This window comes from Thunnus albacares, chromosome 6 (genome assembly GCF_914725855.1).
Source record: "Thunnus albacares chromosome 6, fThuAlb1.1, whole genome shotgun sequence".
NCBI classification, from domain to species: domain Eukaryota; kingdom Metazoa; phylum Chordata; class Actinopteri; order Scombriformes; family Scombridae; genus Thunnus; species Thunnus albacares.
This window is the reverse complement of record NC_058111.1, coordinates 11,371,200-11,387,012: the sequence shown is the minus strand read 5'-3', so window position 1 is coordinate 11,387,012 and position 15,813 is coordinate 11,371,200. Positions and strand designations below refer to the sequence as shown.

General features: G+C 39.7%; 1 protein-coding gene across 1 annotated transcript; it reads left to right on the top strand.

The window, feature by feature from the left end:
• The first annotated feature begins 357 nt into the window (after positions 1-357).
• Positions 358-15,616, top strand: LOC122983398 (integrin-linked protein kinase). Its single transcript, XM_044353120.1, has 13 exons — positions 358-484; positions 2,792-3,066; positions 9,134-9,299; positions 10,216-10,311; positions 10,423-10,519; positions 10,639-10,722; positions 10,931-11,016; positions 11,134-11,243; positions 11,485-11,612; positions 11,817-11,938; positions 12,109-12,208; positions 13,702-13,832; positions 13,981-15,616. The coding sequence occupies exons 2-13, from the start codon at positions 2,978-2,980 to the stop codon at positions 14,128-14,130; spliced, it is 1,359 nt and encodes a 452-aa protein (XP_044209055.1). The 5' UTR covers positions 358-484; positions 2,792-2,977; the 3' UTR covers positions 14,131-15,616.
• The last annotated feature ends 197 nt before the right edge of the window (positions 15,617-15,813 follow it).

Here is a 15,813-nt window from a genome sequence, read left to right as displayed (position 1 = left end):
ATATTGTATTTAATATTATTGTTGATATTTACATATTATTGAATAATTATTAATCAATCATCTGTCAATGTTTGTAATTTTCTGTACTGCTTTGGCAATACAGGTTTCTGATCTGTCATGCCAATAAAGCTTACTTGAATTTGAATTTGAGAGATAGATAGGTGTTTATAGATGGATAGGTGAAAGGTGTTTAGGGTGTTTTACTGCTCTCAAATGGATCAAACTTGACCTGAAAAGTATGTAAGGTATAAAAAAAATCCTTTGACAAAAACCATAACCTGAGGCAGTGAATATTTTGCCTTGATGCAGTTCTCTCTACCGCCTGTAGGAGGCAGCACGTCCTCTTCCTCCACTCAACGTTACCACGTACGTCCTGACGGCGGTGAGGGTGTGGACGTCCCACACACACTGCAATCCACTGGAGATAACATAACTTGTACTGTGTCTTAACTGCACAACACGAGACACCAGGCTGATATATCCGGTAAGCTAACACCTTTTCTAGTTTGATGTGTTTAAACCACGTAACGATGTTTTTTAGTGTTCTTCTCAGTCAGTCAGCGTCAAAAAATTAGAGAAACGAAGACAGTTCGCGGCTAGCTCGTTAGCAAAACCTGCCCGTGTTTCATTTTGTCAACTAGAGGATGCTAGCTAATGTGTGGAGCTAATCGAGTCCATTTTTAATTTTTTAGTATAATGAAAGCATCCGGTGGTACTGCCAGGAGTTGAAGGGTTAACCAGCTATGTTAAATGAGCTATTCTCCTGCCTTAGCTAGTTGTAGCTAGCTGTAGGCAGTGACGTGATAACCATGAACTCATTACTGTAATGTAATGTTCACTCCAGGATCAAATCACACTGCTTTACAAAGTTTGATTGTATTTGACTAATGTCAAGTTGAATGCAGCCTCAGTTATGTGATCCTCACTTGTGTGCTTGGCATATTCAAACAACAGGTTAGTAATGTTTCCCTTCATTCATACAGATTGCATTCAAGAGGTAAAACTGTCATACCACTTTTTTTTTTATTCCTGTCACAACTTGTTGGCTTTTGTCATGTCTATAGAAGCTCTTAAAGTTATGTTTTTGTTTTTTTAACAGTATGTAGCCCACAAAACATTTCACCATAGATAAGACTGTGAAATATGAAGGGGAAACGATTGTGTCGGTCTGCATTTTCTCTGAATCTCTTGTGTTTAGGGCTGCAACTAGGCTAACTGTTCCATTACTGATTAATCTGTTAAACAATAAATCAATTACTTGTAGGTAAAATGTTTAGAAAGAGTGGAAAATGTGCATCGCAATTTCCTCAGAACCCAAGATGAAATGTTCAAATGTCTTGCCTCGTCCATTGAACAGTCCTATGATTGTTCAATGAAGCTGGAACTGTTTAGTACTTATGCCTGGAAAATTAGCTTTAAAATAAGTGATTATCAGAATAGTTGCAGATTAATTTTCTTTTAATTGACTCATCTATTCATTGACAAATCGTTTCAGCTCTTAATTGTGATTCCAGTTTGTTTTGTTTTCTTTGCTGGTGTCATGTCATATTTGTTATTCCTGTCACAACTTGTTGGCCTTTGTCATGTCTTTAAAAAAATCTTAGAGTTATGTTTTTTTTTTCTTACAGCATGTAGCCCTCAAAACATTTACATCACCATAGTTACGACTGTGAAATATGAAGAGGAAATGAATGTGTCAAGCTACATTTTCTCTCTGTGGTCTTTATCTGTTGTGTTTGGGGCTGCAACTAACTGTTATTTCCAAAACTGATGGATCTGTTAAACGATAAATCAACTAATTGTAGGTAAAATGTTTAGAAAGAGTGGAAAATGTGCATCGCAATTTCCTCAGAACCCAAGATGAAATGTTCAAACGTCTTGTCTCGTCCAACGAACAGTCCTATGATTGACAGTTTCATGATTATAAAACAGAGAAAAGCAGAAAACCCTCACGATTCAGAAGCTGGAACGACGCAATGTTTAGTACTTATGCCTGGAAAATTAGCTTTAAAATGAGTGATTATCAGAATACTCGCTTGCTTACTAACATCACCATAGTTACGACTGTGAAATGTGAAGAGGAAATGAATGTGTCAAGCTACTATTCCTGTCTGTGGTCTTTATCTGTTGTGTTTAGGGCTGCAACTAACTGGTATTTCCAAAGCTATTGAAACTATTAATCAATTAATTAATTACTGGTCTGTAAAATGTAAAAAAAACTTAAAAAATAAAAAAAAATAGAAAGATATGGTTCCAGTTATTTTGCTGGTGTCATGCCACATTTATTATCTTGGTCACAATCTCTTGTCCTCAGTAATCTCTTTAACAACTTCCACTATTAGGCTATACTTTCCATGCATCCCAAAAATCATCATAGTTCAGATTGTGCTGAATAATGTGAATATAAAAAGGGACGTTTGGTGTATTATTAATGAAACTGTGCACTCTCTGCCTTTATCTAGTGTATTTAGTGACGATTTTCACAGTCAAATATTTAGTAAGTCACCGAGAAGAAGCAAACTTTTTCATGACACAATATTAAAATGTGACTCTACCCTGGTGCACAGGGTGCTAGTCACAGCCAAGTGTTGTGAGTCACGACGAAATGAGCTGCATACCCACCCAGTATTACTAAGGTGGACAAAGTTGCTCAATACCAGCTTTTTGGTTGCTTGTCTTTCCTCTGTCAGGTCCGATAAGAAAGTATATGTGAGAGGATAAACAGGTCTAGAACTGATAAAATATGTGTTTTAACTGAGCTACTTTCCCTTTTTATGTGTCCGTCTTCCAGTGTTGTGCGAGTGCCATCCAGGCTCTCTTGATTGTGTCCCTCACTGCCCCGGATGAGGGACTGATGCTGGCCGGGACCCCGCTGAACCCCTCGGGCCGCCTCTCTCACCTGTCTCGCTTCACTTCTGCATCGACTCTCGCAGGTGCACCTTAAGAAGAGAAGAATAAGAATAACACACCAGCTAAAATGGATGATATCTTCACACAGTGCCGGGAAGGCAACGCCGTGGCGGTTCGCTTATGGTTGGACAATACAGAGAATGACCTCAACCAAGGGTGAGCCAAAGTTTATTATGTGTATTTTCTTGTCGGTAATATCAACACACACTGAGGAATCATCATAAAGTTCATGCAGAGCCTTACAGACGAGCTTAACGTTCACTTCGGCACATTCGTACTTACCTGCACAACATAAAATCGTGATGCTATATAACGTCGATTAGAATCTCAAGGAAATAAAAGTTACACTGCAGAGTCATCGCATTCTCAAAAAACCCATTTTCTGATGCTGGCTGAGAGCCGGTCTTGTTAGTCCCCAGCGAGATCGTGGCCTGAGATTGAACCCACTTCCTTGAGGGCACATGTTTATGTCCAGAATGCCAGCGGAATAATTCAAAGCATGATCTCGGGACAGGAAGCTCCCTGCGATGGTGGAGTTTGTCACGCTTGCAGTTGCTGCTGCAATTAAAGTCAGGAGAAAAAAAAAAAAAAAAAAAGGCTGTGGGTTAATCAAGGTGCAGAGAAAACTGCAGGCTTCTGTAACATTTGACATGTTTACAACACATACATCATCGCAGATCATCAGTCAGTCCTGAGCTTCTTCTGTATCCTCGGCTGACTCTTTAAAGGAAAACTTGGCAATAAATGATGGCCACCCGGGAAGTGCCTCTTTTGGATTCTTCTGTCCCAGATGTAGAGTTCTGGTATTTGTTTTCAGAGCAAACAACAAGGGAATAAATTCATCTGTTTCACTATGATGACTATGAACCTTGAGCTTCTCTCATTTTGTTTTTATTCCTGTGTTTTCGAGTGTGTGTGTTAAGAAGGATGAACAACAACTACTTGGATTGTTTTTAATAATTCCAAAGAAACCAGCAGCGGTTTAAAAAAACAGAGAGGCTTTTTTTTCCTCTATTTTCTCTCTGCTGTTGAAAAGTTCAACTAGTGATGTGCTGGTCACACACACACAAGAATGGTGAGAAAATGATTTATGGTTTTGTTTAATAGATGTGACTTTGATAACATCCAGAAGTGAAGTATTTATCATTTCATAAATATGTTACATATTTATTTTGGCTGAGAAGAGAAAACTGTCTGAATTTGATCAATAATGTGTTTAGTTTGAGGCAGTTTTTTTCTCTGTCAAGATAAAAGAGGGATTTTTATCTTTATTACAACATTTAACATTTCAAAAATTGTTATTAAAATATAATAATAAACTACTAGTTCTATGAGTAAGTACCAAATCAGCCGATGCAGTATACCAAATAGTCTTTTTTTTAGCTGGTCTGTTTATTCAATTCTCAGCAGGATGTTTGTGCAGAAAAATAAAGGGGATTTTTCTTTTCTCTTTTTTTTTAATATCTGCATTGACTTCTTCTTCTTTTCTCTGTTTTCCTCTTTTTGATTCATTTTCGCCATTGATGTGAGACTGTACGTTCGCATGGAGCCGATGTGGGGGGAAATACATCTCCCACATGTGACTTGTCCATTAGCTGATTGCATGTCAAGTTCCCTTTTCCGGCTGATATATCTTCCCCAGCGGGTGAAACGCATGTATTCTCGCTTTTTTTTTTTTTTTTTTTTTCATCTCCCTGCGGAAAAGGCATGACTTTGTAATTTCTCCCCCTCCTACATCTCAGTAAACTCACTATATCTCAGTCTGTCGGCGCTTCACTGAAATATTTCATCGCGCTCCTCGATGACAGTGTGTTTACGCTGATATAACTCCGAGACAAAGAGTAGTAGTGGAATGCTGAATCTCCTTACAAGGAATAACACGCAGGCCTCAGGGGAACCCTCTACCACCTACCAAATATGAGAGAGGGAGGAGATTATTGTAGTGGGCAGGACTGGGAGAGTTATGTGTGACGAGACAGAGAATCTTTGTGTGTGTGTGTGTGTGTGTGTGTGTCCTAATAGTGAATTTTTTCAAAAGAGGAATGCACAGAAAGGCATAGCACCCTACCCCCTCCTCCTCCTCTTATGTGTTTCCGGTATTCGTCTCCCGGCGGTATTAGATAGCTCCACACTCATTTCCCCCTCAATATTTCCTCCCAGTTCACAAGAGTTAATTGCAAAGTTTAGAATTTAGTCTTTGTGAACTTCTTCCCGTCGTCTCCGGTCTTTTAACTGTAATTTACTCCGCTGCTGTGCTGGAAGGGTTACAGACGGTTTCATGTGTGAAATCAGCCGCCGGTTCTCAACAATTTAGGGCGATTTAATTAAAATTGAATGAAAATTGCGCTCATCACAAAGTTTACAGTTTTGAGTCCCCGTGCCTGACTCCTACTCCTCAAAGTGCCTCATTTATGTTGTTTGATCTCAAATAGACGACTTGAGTCCTCTGCTTCGGTGTTTTCTTCGGCCCACGAGTGTGTGATCGTGGATTTGGTGACCTTGTACATGTGTGAATGATAGTTTAAGTGTTTCACTTCTTCTTCTCTCAGGATAGTTCCGGGCAGGAGGGCAGCAGTTATTTTTGTTGTTTAGTTTGAGGCTGGTTGTTTGGGGAGGAGGTAGATTTACAGAGTGAATACAGATTTTATATTTAACCTTTTTGGTCAGGGCGGTGGTATGAGCCTGTCAGGGTGTCGGGGCCAGCAGACAGCGGTCGAGAGGCTTCAGTATGAACACGTTCATTGTAATCTCTATACTTTCACTTTCACTTTTACACTCTCTAGATTAGTGCTGAAGGGTTAACGATTAACTGATTAGAAAAATGGAAATGATCTTTTTTTTGTATTCTATGATAGTACTTTGAATTCCTTTTTGGGTTTTTGGACTGTTTGTTGGACTAAAGAATTTAGCCCAACAAACAGAACTCGGGCTTTTTACTATTTTCTGACATTTTATAGACTAAACAGTTAATCAATTGAGGAAATCATTGTCAGATGAATCAATAATGAGAATTGATAATTGTGGCTTTATTCTAGATAATTGTTGGAAGCAAGTTGTTCCATTGACTCTTCATAAGGTAACAGATTAAAGCTGCAACTAACTAAATCTGCTGATTATTATCTCAATGAATCATTTTGTCTATAAAATCATCAAGTTGTGAACATTTACTATCATATATGACGCAGAAAAGAATCAAATGATCACATTCAAAAGGCAGCAACCAGCAAATGTTTGGCATTTTTGCTTAATAAATGACTAAAAGGATTATTCAAGTTTAAAATAGTTGCTGATTAATTTTCTGTCGATCGACTTATCATATATTAAAGAAAAGGAACCCTAGATTCTCCAGTGTAAAAACAAAGTTGCACCGACCACTTAAATGCCAATAAAAGCGAAAGTCCTGCTTCTAACATAAAACATCTGGGGGGAACTTATTATCTTCTTCAGTTAATGTTTTTTTTCATCGGTGTTATGTTTCTGTAAATTTGTTTTCCCGTCATCTGAGGCTCGTTATGTGACCTGGCGTGGATGTCGGGCCAGAGACACACAGTACAGGGTGCAGACAGCGGCTCTTCCTCGGGCTTTTCCGTCTGCCAAACTGAGTGCTGTTGGCAGGTGGAAGTGCCTGAAATAAATTACCGCAGCCAGTGAGGAGGGGGCGAGCAGGAGAAAACCCTGGCATTCAGTTGCCTCTGGGTTGTGTGGATGAAGCTAGCTTAAAGGGAAAATCAATCCTATAAAAAGTGCCTCTGAATAGAAATACACGCAGAAACCAGAGAGCTGAGTCTCACGAATGCTACGTTTTTAGCAGTTTTATGTGGATGAGAGCCCTTTATTTTTTTTTTGCTTGGACATTTTATAGCCCAAACAGACTAGTCGATTAACTGAGAAAATAATCAACAGATCAATCGATAATGAAAATAGAACTGCAGTGTCCAATTCCACTGATTATTTTCCTTATCAATTAATCCGTCAATTTTTTTTTTTCCACAATGAACCTATAAGTTGTTTAAAATGTCAGAAAATGGTAAAAAATGTTGATCACTGTTTCCCAAAGTGCAAGGTGACGTCTTCTTTTATCCACAACAGTCCACAACCCGAAGATATTCACATTTGAGAAGCTGGAATCATAGAAAAAGTACTAAATTATCAATCGATTAGCAAAACAGTTGGCGAAATAGTCGACAACTAATCGATTAATCAACTAATCGTTGCAGCTCTGAATGAAAATAATTGTTAGTTGCAGCCTTAATATGTACATTGTGATAGAGCTTATATAATTTCTCAAGAAAGAAAGAGTACCTGTTTATGCTCGTCATATTCTTTTTGATAACTTAATGTTTACAGACATTTTTAGAACGATTCTTCATTTGAATCGTTTCTTGCGTTGTTTTCACTCATTTTGTTGTTGATGATGCTAAATGAATCTGTATGCATCATCTTCTGTGCAAGCACAACGTGTGAGCAACACCTGTAATCAAATTATGCTGGATCATATTATTTTTCAAACGGACTAGACTGTTTGAGCTTTGCTACTTTTCATTTTCTATTTATAAGAAACACAAAACTGCTGAAACAAAGTTTTTTTTTAATTCCTTACTGCATATTTACTGCTGCTACTGCTGCTTTGGATCTTGTCTCATAATTTCATAGCAGGTTATTTTTCATCAGTCATGAGAGTGAACCGTTGTTTTGTGCAGATGGTCAGATAAAATCAGACTGTTTATATGTGCATTCTTGCGTCTGCATAATTCAGCCAGTAACTTTGTCATATTTCTTCATTCTCCTTGAAACAGACTCCAGCTTTACACAGAAACTAATAAAATCATAGGAGTGAGTCTGTGGGGATTTCTACTCTCATAAACTTTGGCTAATTACTTTTTAGGATTTTGCCCTTTTTGGTCTGAGAGGAAATTGCACCCTGAGCAGATCTGGTGTGACTGCAGCAGGTCACCCAGATGCACAGATAGATATGTGTTGTGGGACTGAGGGTCTCTGTGGGTCTGTTGATGCTGTTCGGAGCAGAGCGCTGCAGGATGTGTTAATACAAACCAGTGAATTGAGGGCTTGGGGGGGGTCAAAGGGTTCAGAGTCCTCCAGATTCATAATACTCCCTCAGTTCTCAGATCACATTATTATGCTGTCTGCCTACTCATAATTTCAGAGCAAGCGCCTAACGTTATTAACTCTAGGATTCTGCAGTATCTTGGCACAAACAGTAAAGGCCACATGGAACGGGGAGAGTGAATGGAAAGTGGAATATATCACCAGCAAAGTCCAGCTGTTTTACTGGAGCTGAGTGGGAGAGGATGAGGGAGGAAACTTCATAAAGAGGGGAGGGGGGGGGGGGACCGCAGTCAGGCACAGTGTCGAGAAATGAAGAATGACACAATCACACACACACACACAGCAGCTGGAGTGTATGCATGTGCAGCACCGCTAAAGGAAGTCTCACTGGGCCTTATAAGGACTGCGGCGAACGCTCGGCCTACTATTTTGTTTTGTTTTGTTTTTTTTTTCCCTTCAGCCTTTTCCTGATTGACTCTCTGTCACTCAGCTCATGCTGTGTCTTAATCTTTCGGTCTTTATCTCTTTTTCTCCGAAGAGGTCGGCCATCAGTCACTCCTCTGTCATGTAATCGAGGCCACTGTCCTACATGTGTCCCTGCCAGTGTCACTGAGACAAAGAGGAATGATGAGTGCCAGAGGCCTGTTAGCTGTTGTTTTCAGTCGCATCAACTTCCCTTTTTTTTTTTTTAGTTGGGAGAATATTGACTGAAGTACAAATGAACAAATTCTTCATTATGCAGTCCCACAGCTGATCTGTACAGCTCTGAATAGCCTAAAACAATGCTGTTATTTCATAAAAGATTTCTAAAGCTTATTAACTGAAGCCTCCTCAAAGGTGCTCAGATTCAAATGCATTAGATGTTTTTGTTATTGAAAAGGGAAAAAACAGCTGAATTAATATTAAAAAAAAGTGATACTGTGATTGTCGGAGCAAAATGAATATTGATGAATTGCTCCTAGTTTGTACCACAGAGCTGTCTGTAGGGAAGAACTTCATGATGATAACCCAGGGTCCTGAGGTTGTTGGTGTACTTTCGTCTCCCTCAAGAAATACTTAGCCTGTTTTCCTGCTTGTTCAGTTAATCTTTGCTTTGCTGAAGGCTTTCATGCAACCTGTGCTGAATATAAATGGCCCCTCTCTCTCTCAACTACAGAGATGACCACGGCTTCAGTCCTCTTCACTGGGCATGCAGGGAGGGCCGCTCCAGCGTGGTGGACATGCTCATCATGAGAGGGGCTCGCATCAACGTCATGAACCGCGGAGACGACACGCCCCTGCACCTGGCCGCCAGCCACGGACATCGCGACATCGTGGGAAAGGTAGGGCTCGTGCAAACATTTGAATGTACACGTTGACACTGCACAAGGTTCCTGTAACTTCACAGCAAGTATCTCTTTAACTTTGCTTCATAATCACAGGATATTATGAAACCTAAAATGATGTCACGCGAACACACTAAATACAAGTCGTGTCTGTTCTTGCACTTCCACAATCAGCTATTCCAAGTTGAAGGGAGCGCTTGGTAATTTGTCAGTGTGGAGGGTAAAATCAATGTTTTAATGGCTGCTGTATGAGTATGACTGTAAAACTTGCTTACTGCTAGAGATGTTGTAAAGAGGTCAGTCCATTTATTCTCTGAAAGAAGCAATAATGTTCGTATAATCTTCACTTATCCAGGGAATGGCTAATGCACATTTCTTGGCCAATTTAAATAATAATTAATTGTTCTTTAAAGCTTTTGCATCATCTATAGGTCCAATGAAACCAACCATTCAATATAGGGCTTCATTCACTGATAGGCTATGTAGAGCATAAAAGAAATCACCTGCAGTGCTCCTCTGTGGCTTTTTAAGAGGCAGTCAGTGAGTCAAGCAGACTTCAACTTTGTCATAAAATGAATGTATTCAGTTTTATAAAACAGCAGATCTTGTTGGTAAAGTAGAAAAAAAAAGTATGCAGACTATCTCTGATATCTTGTATCTCATTGCAGCCCACAGTACCCCTATGTCATAATACGAGGCATCTGCTGCAGGGTGTCTCATTTAGAATTGCTGCCAGGCAGTCATTGAGTTTAATATTAGGCATGTCTGAATACCTCTGGTATGTGCCCACAGGCAAGACAAACTTCCATCATTTTTCTTGGCAGCATTAACACTCATCCCTGTATACAGCCAAAACAAGATCTGACCAGCCTGATTTTTTGCATATAATCCTTTGTTTCTGCTTCTCTTTCAGCTGATCCAGTGCAAAGCAGACACTAATGCAGCCAATGAACACGGGAACACACCACTGCATTATGCCTGCTTCTGGGGCCAAGACGAAGTGGCTGAGGTCAGTGCGCCCCCTGGTGGTGTTACAGAGGAAGCTTCTCCGTTGATGTGTAATTCCTGTCAGGATAAACTGTTTGAAATTTGGCTGACAGCAATCTTTCCTCTTTCTCAGGACCTTGTGACTAACGGGGCTCAGGTGAGCATCTGTAACAAATATGGGGAAACTCCCCTGGACAAAGCCAAACCTCACCTGCGGGATCTTCTCAGAGGTATCCCACCCGCCCGTTACAGCTGATTATTCTACTTCTAGTTTTAAATGCATCTCTGTATCAACGAGTCATTTTTTTGTGTTTATTTCCTCTTCTCAATCTATCTCTCCATCACCCAGAAAAAGCAGAGAAATTGGGACAGAACTTGACTAAAATTCCCTTCAAGGACACTTTCTGGAAAGGCACCACCAGAACTCGACCCCGTGAGTCCCAAAGACACGCATCAGCTGACTAGTTTCCATTATTTGATTTTTGTCAGAGTGCTGCATTAGGGGGGGAGAAATGTTCCATGTTGGCCTCCCAAACAATTTTAAATCCCACCGCTTTTCCATCTGCATGTTCCGCAAAATTTCACATGAATAATGAGTGTTTTGTTTGAACTTTCCTTTTGACTCAATCTTTTGTTTTTAGGCAATGGCACTTTGAACAAACATGCAGGCATAGACTACAAACAGCTCTCTCTCCTGGCTAAAATAAATGAGAACCAGTCTGGAGAGGTACCTTGTACATACGCTTTTTTATTGCACTGAATGTTCATACAGAACTGCTGATGATCTGTAATAAGGTCACACGTCATATGCTTAACTTTTTCCATATTTATTTCTCATTTGTAGTTGTGGCAAGGGCGCTGGCAAGGAAATGAAATTGTTGTTAAGGTGCTAAAGATTCGTGACTGGACCACAAGGAAAAGCAGAGACTTCAACGAGGAGTATCCCAAACTCAGGTTATTATTTAATTCACAACTTGATTCAGTTTATATGTTCCGTGATGTTGTGGTCACTCATTTGTCTGTTTGCATTGCGTTGAACCAAACTTTATGTATTTGTATGTATTTCTTTTTTTGGGGGGTCGCATCTCACACAAACTTCCTTTTTTATGTCGAATCCTGTGTGGATTTGCCTCTTTTTGTCTGTCTGTCTGTCTGCCTCTCTCCCCCGTCCCTCCCACTTGGGGCTCAATCCCAGGATATTTTCCCACCCGAATGTCCTACCCATGGTGGGAGCATGTCAGTCTCCTCCCGCCCCTCACCCCATCATCATCACACACTGGATGCCTTATGGCTCCCTCTACAACGTGCTGCATGAAGGCACCAGTGAGTACTTCTACTCTGGTCACAAAGTCCGTACTTGTCACCGGTTTAGGTGGATTGAAGGGATTTGTGATTTATTACACTTGAGCGTTTGTCATTATGTTGCCATCACTTTCTGTACAGTAGCAATTTCACTGTCACCCTGTTATGTGGTGCTTGTCAGTGTAGCTCAAACCTGTTATTATTTGTTCCTCATCCTGCTGTCAGACTTCGTGGTAGACCAGACGCAGGCGGTGAAGTTTGCTCTGGACATCGCCTCTGGAATGGGCTTCTTACACACACTTGAACCTATGATCCCTCGCCACTATCTCAACAGCAAGAGCGTTATGGTAAGAAGAACTTTCGGTCGCAACGCCATGCCTGCAATTGTCGTGTATATAACACCTGACTGATCAAAGGAAATTGTGTTGCCTAAAAAAACACAGACACTGCACAAGCAGGAAGTGATGTCCTTTACACTTAAAAGTGACATTTCACTCAATGTTTCATGTTTCCACAGATAGATGAAGACATGACAGCCAGGATCAGCATGGCAGACGTCAAGTTTTCCTTCCAGTGTCCTGGCAGGATGTACTCGCCCGCATGGGTAGCCCCTGAGGGTAGGCATCACTTACACAGCACAGATCCAAAGTGACAGCTGAAGCCACACAAGCTCGAGCGTGAATGATGGATAAGGGGAACTCTAGACTGTAGCGGAGCCAAATGTAATCTACAGCTGATGTCCCCAAGAGATAGACTGAAATCCAAGCATGTTGGAAACATAAACTGATTACAAAATGAGAAAATAACCAGAGAACTCTGCAAACACTGTGCAAGGTGGTGCTCACATATTTGTGATTTTTTGCAGCAGAGGAACAAACAGTAACAACAAAGCAGTGTGTGGAGCATGAAGGTGGTGACTGCAGGAGATTTGTTGCTATCAAACAACCATAGAAAGAACCTCCACACATTATATAGCGGGTAGTGAGCCATGAAATTGAGAGCAGAGAGAGCAATGCTTTTGAAAAGACACAAATGCACAGATTTGACTAAGGTGAAGGATGTCTTTGCCACATTTACACCCTGTAACTTCATAGCTGCAGCTGATGGAAAGAGTGTTTAACAAGAAAAGTCAAATGTAATATATATAATATAATATATACGCTTTGCATGTTGCTTGCCTTTCAAGTTTAAAACGTGTAGTAAAATGTAATCTTTAATATGATGTATAATCCAATAGAAGAAACAACATGCCCATCATGATTTATACATAAACAATTATTAGTTTAATGCATCACTTACACACAGAGGAACACTAGCTAAAAAAATTACAGCTCTAGTACAAATGATCATGCAGGCCGATGTGATGAACGTCAGCTAACTGACTTGTGATTCGTGCTATATAAACAGATCTATGATATACTGCATATCAATATCACAAGATCAAGGTTTTTTTTTTCCAAGCCTCAGTCTCTGCATAACAGCTCATCTACATTTCAGTATGTTGAGGTATATTGCAAAAGTATATTTATAAACAGAATTGACCCAAATTTTCCTTTTTCAGTCGCCCTCTTTTTAACTGTTTCCTGCTTAGCTGTTATTGTGAGATGAACTACATCATGTCAAAAATAAGTCTTTCACTTTATTACTTTATTCATGACATTCAGTTTCCATAGCAACGTGTATCTGCTAGATCACAGACAAAACGCCCACAAGACTCTACTGTCACTATGGTTATCAAGCACTACTTTGATCAATTCCTGAAATCTCCTGTCTCTGCCAAGTGCCACACGGTGCCACAAAGCCACTTAGTAAACACAAAATGTAAATACATTTTCTTAGGATAATGCTTTTTGATGTCTACTGAAGTTCACAGGAACAAATGGATGTGTTTGTGACTCATATTGAGTTGTAACCTACATGAGATTGACCCAGTTCTGTGATGTAAACACCGCAGCTTCATATTAACGTATATATTCATATTCATATTAAGTATTTTTGTATAACTGTGCTTTAGAGGAGATTTTTGTACTGAAGGGCTTTTAGCTGGAGGCAGTTTCTGTTGTGTGTTTCCTCTGTGTGACCTTCACTTGTTGCTCTTTGTGACGCTCAGCCTTGCAGAAGAAGCCCGAAGAGATCAACCGTCGCTCAGCAGACATGTGGAGCTTTGCTGTCCTGCTATGGGAGTTGGTGACCAGAGAGGTGCCCTTTGCTGACCTGTCCAACATGGAGATCGGCATGAAGGTTAGGAGGGCTACTGCTCATTAGATCACCCGACTGAGTAGTAAAAGCTTGCAGTGGAGGCTTGGCAAAATAAGCTATTATTCATTATTGTTTTGGTTTAATAATATCTTCTCAACGGAACCTATTGTCTGTCTGTTTTTGCCTTTAGGTCGCCTTGGAGGGTTTGAGGCCCACTATCCCACCCGGCATCTCGCCCCACATTTGCAAGCTCATGAAGATATGCATGAACGAAGACCCAGCAAAGAGGCCCAAATTTGACATGATTGTGCCAATTCTGGAAAAAATGCAAGACAAGTGAAAAACCTTCTGTGCCCTCCTTTATTAAACCGTCGAATTACCGGATATCTTATCGCAGATATCACTCTGATATGGTGGTGTGGTGCTTACCAGTATTGCCTTAAACTCTTACTCTACCGCTGCATTCAACGCCACTGTAGCTTCTGAGATGAATTCAGCAGAAGTCTTTTTATATTGTTTTTTTTTTTTCTTCTTTTTTTTCCAATGTGATATCACGTTTTTATTTGTGTCCTCCATTTTTTTCCACTGATACAGCCTTCACAGGAGCTAAATATTGACTGTTCATCTTCTTAACTGTAAAGAGGTGGACTACGGTAAATACAATCTTCAAGTGACTGAATAACCTGTGGAGGTCGGCATGATGGTCTGCGGCATTGCTTCAGTGGATTTACAGCCTAAGTTGTATCTGGAATGGGCTCACTATTAGAAAGTCACACTATAAGGAAACTGGTCCCCTATAATGCTAATAAAAGAAATAACATATTAACCCACAGCTTGTCTCGTGGGGAAGTTTGTTGTGTCGGCAGCAAATTGTATGCAAAATGGCAAGCATGAGAAATCTAAAACAAAGCATTTAAACATGTAAGATTATTGAGAAACTGTATATGAATAAGTGGTTTCCATGAGCGGACTTAACTGTGTTTTGCTATTCAGCTTGGCTGTGTAGTGATGTGTAAAGCTTGGCCTGTCTTGAGCTTTCGTCCCCTAACCGTATCCTGTACAACCTGCTGACAACGAACGAACCAAAACTGGCCAAACATTTTTTTTCTGTGCAGCAAAAAATGTCAGTGTTGATTTATTATTGCAATTTTGGGAAGAAAAAGTATCGCAGATTGCTGATTTTCTCCTGTTAATTGTAATAATGTAATGTAATTAACTAGATTACTCAAATGTCTTATTGTAATCCAGTTTATTTTCATTACTTTCCCTTTAAAATGTATACTGATTTGATTGGTTTGAATTCTGTTACCTGTACTATTCAAAGAATATAGTCAGCCTCCGTTCCTAGATATCTAAAAGTGTTATTTTCATGTTGAATACTGGCAATGGTATATAACATGTAGTACCTTGTTTTCCTTGCAGTATCAGGAATGAATACTGCATTAATATATCATTGGTACAGTTTTAATTTGTTGTTTTGTTGTTGAGCATGGGGACTGTCTTTCCTCCCAATTTTCTAATCTACATCAGAAGCTGCTGCCAACAGAAGGTGACTGGGACATTAATGGGATGATGTTAACATCCTGCAAACTTTCATATTGTTTCCTGACTTATTTTTTTATTGTTTGCGTCCTCTAGATTACTTCTTACTTTAATTTGCCTTTATGATCAGTGTCATGTGTTTTTTTTCCTACGTGCATTGTTTCCGTGCCTCCACCAGCTTGTGCTTGTTTGTGCTGAATCACAGGTTGAAGCCAAAATCAAGAATGACTTATACAAATGTATGTATTTATATATAAGTATATTAAAAAGGAAAAGTATGGGCATCCTGACTGTGTGAATTTATAGTGGGAATTGTAAAAAACTGTAAGCAACAACAATAGTAATAATAATACCACTGATATTTGGTTGAGTGTGGATGTTTTTACAATCTTTTTTGTTTGGGTTGAGTCTCTGTCAAATAAGCGACAGAAAAGGTATAAATGTTCTACAGGAAATATATCTGTTAGCTCGCATAGTTCAG

Bases quoted from the DNA above. Each gene is read 5' to 3' on its own strand.
- LOC122983398 (XM_044353120.1), top strand. From the start codon at position 2,978: ATGGATGATATCTTCACACAGTGCCGGGAAGGCAACGCCGTGGCGGTT. The intron at 3,067-9,133 runs GTGAGCCAAAGT...TCTCAACTACAG, and splicing joins GAGAATGACCTCAACCAAGG to AGATGACCACGGCTTCAGTC. The intron at 10,723-10,930 runs GTGAGTCCCAAA...TTTTGTTTTTAG, and splicing joins CACCACCAGAACTCGACCCC to GCAATGGCACTTTGAACAAA.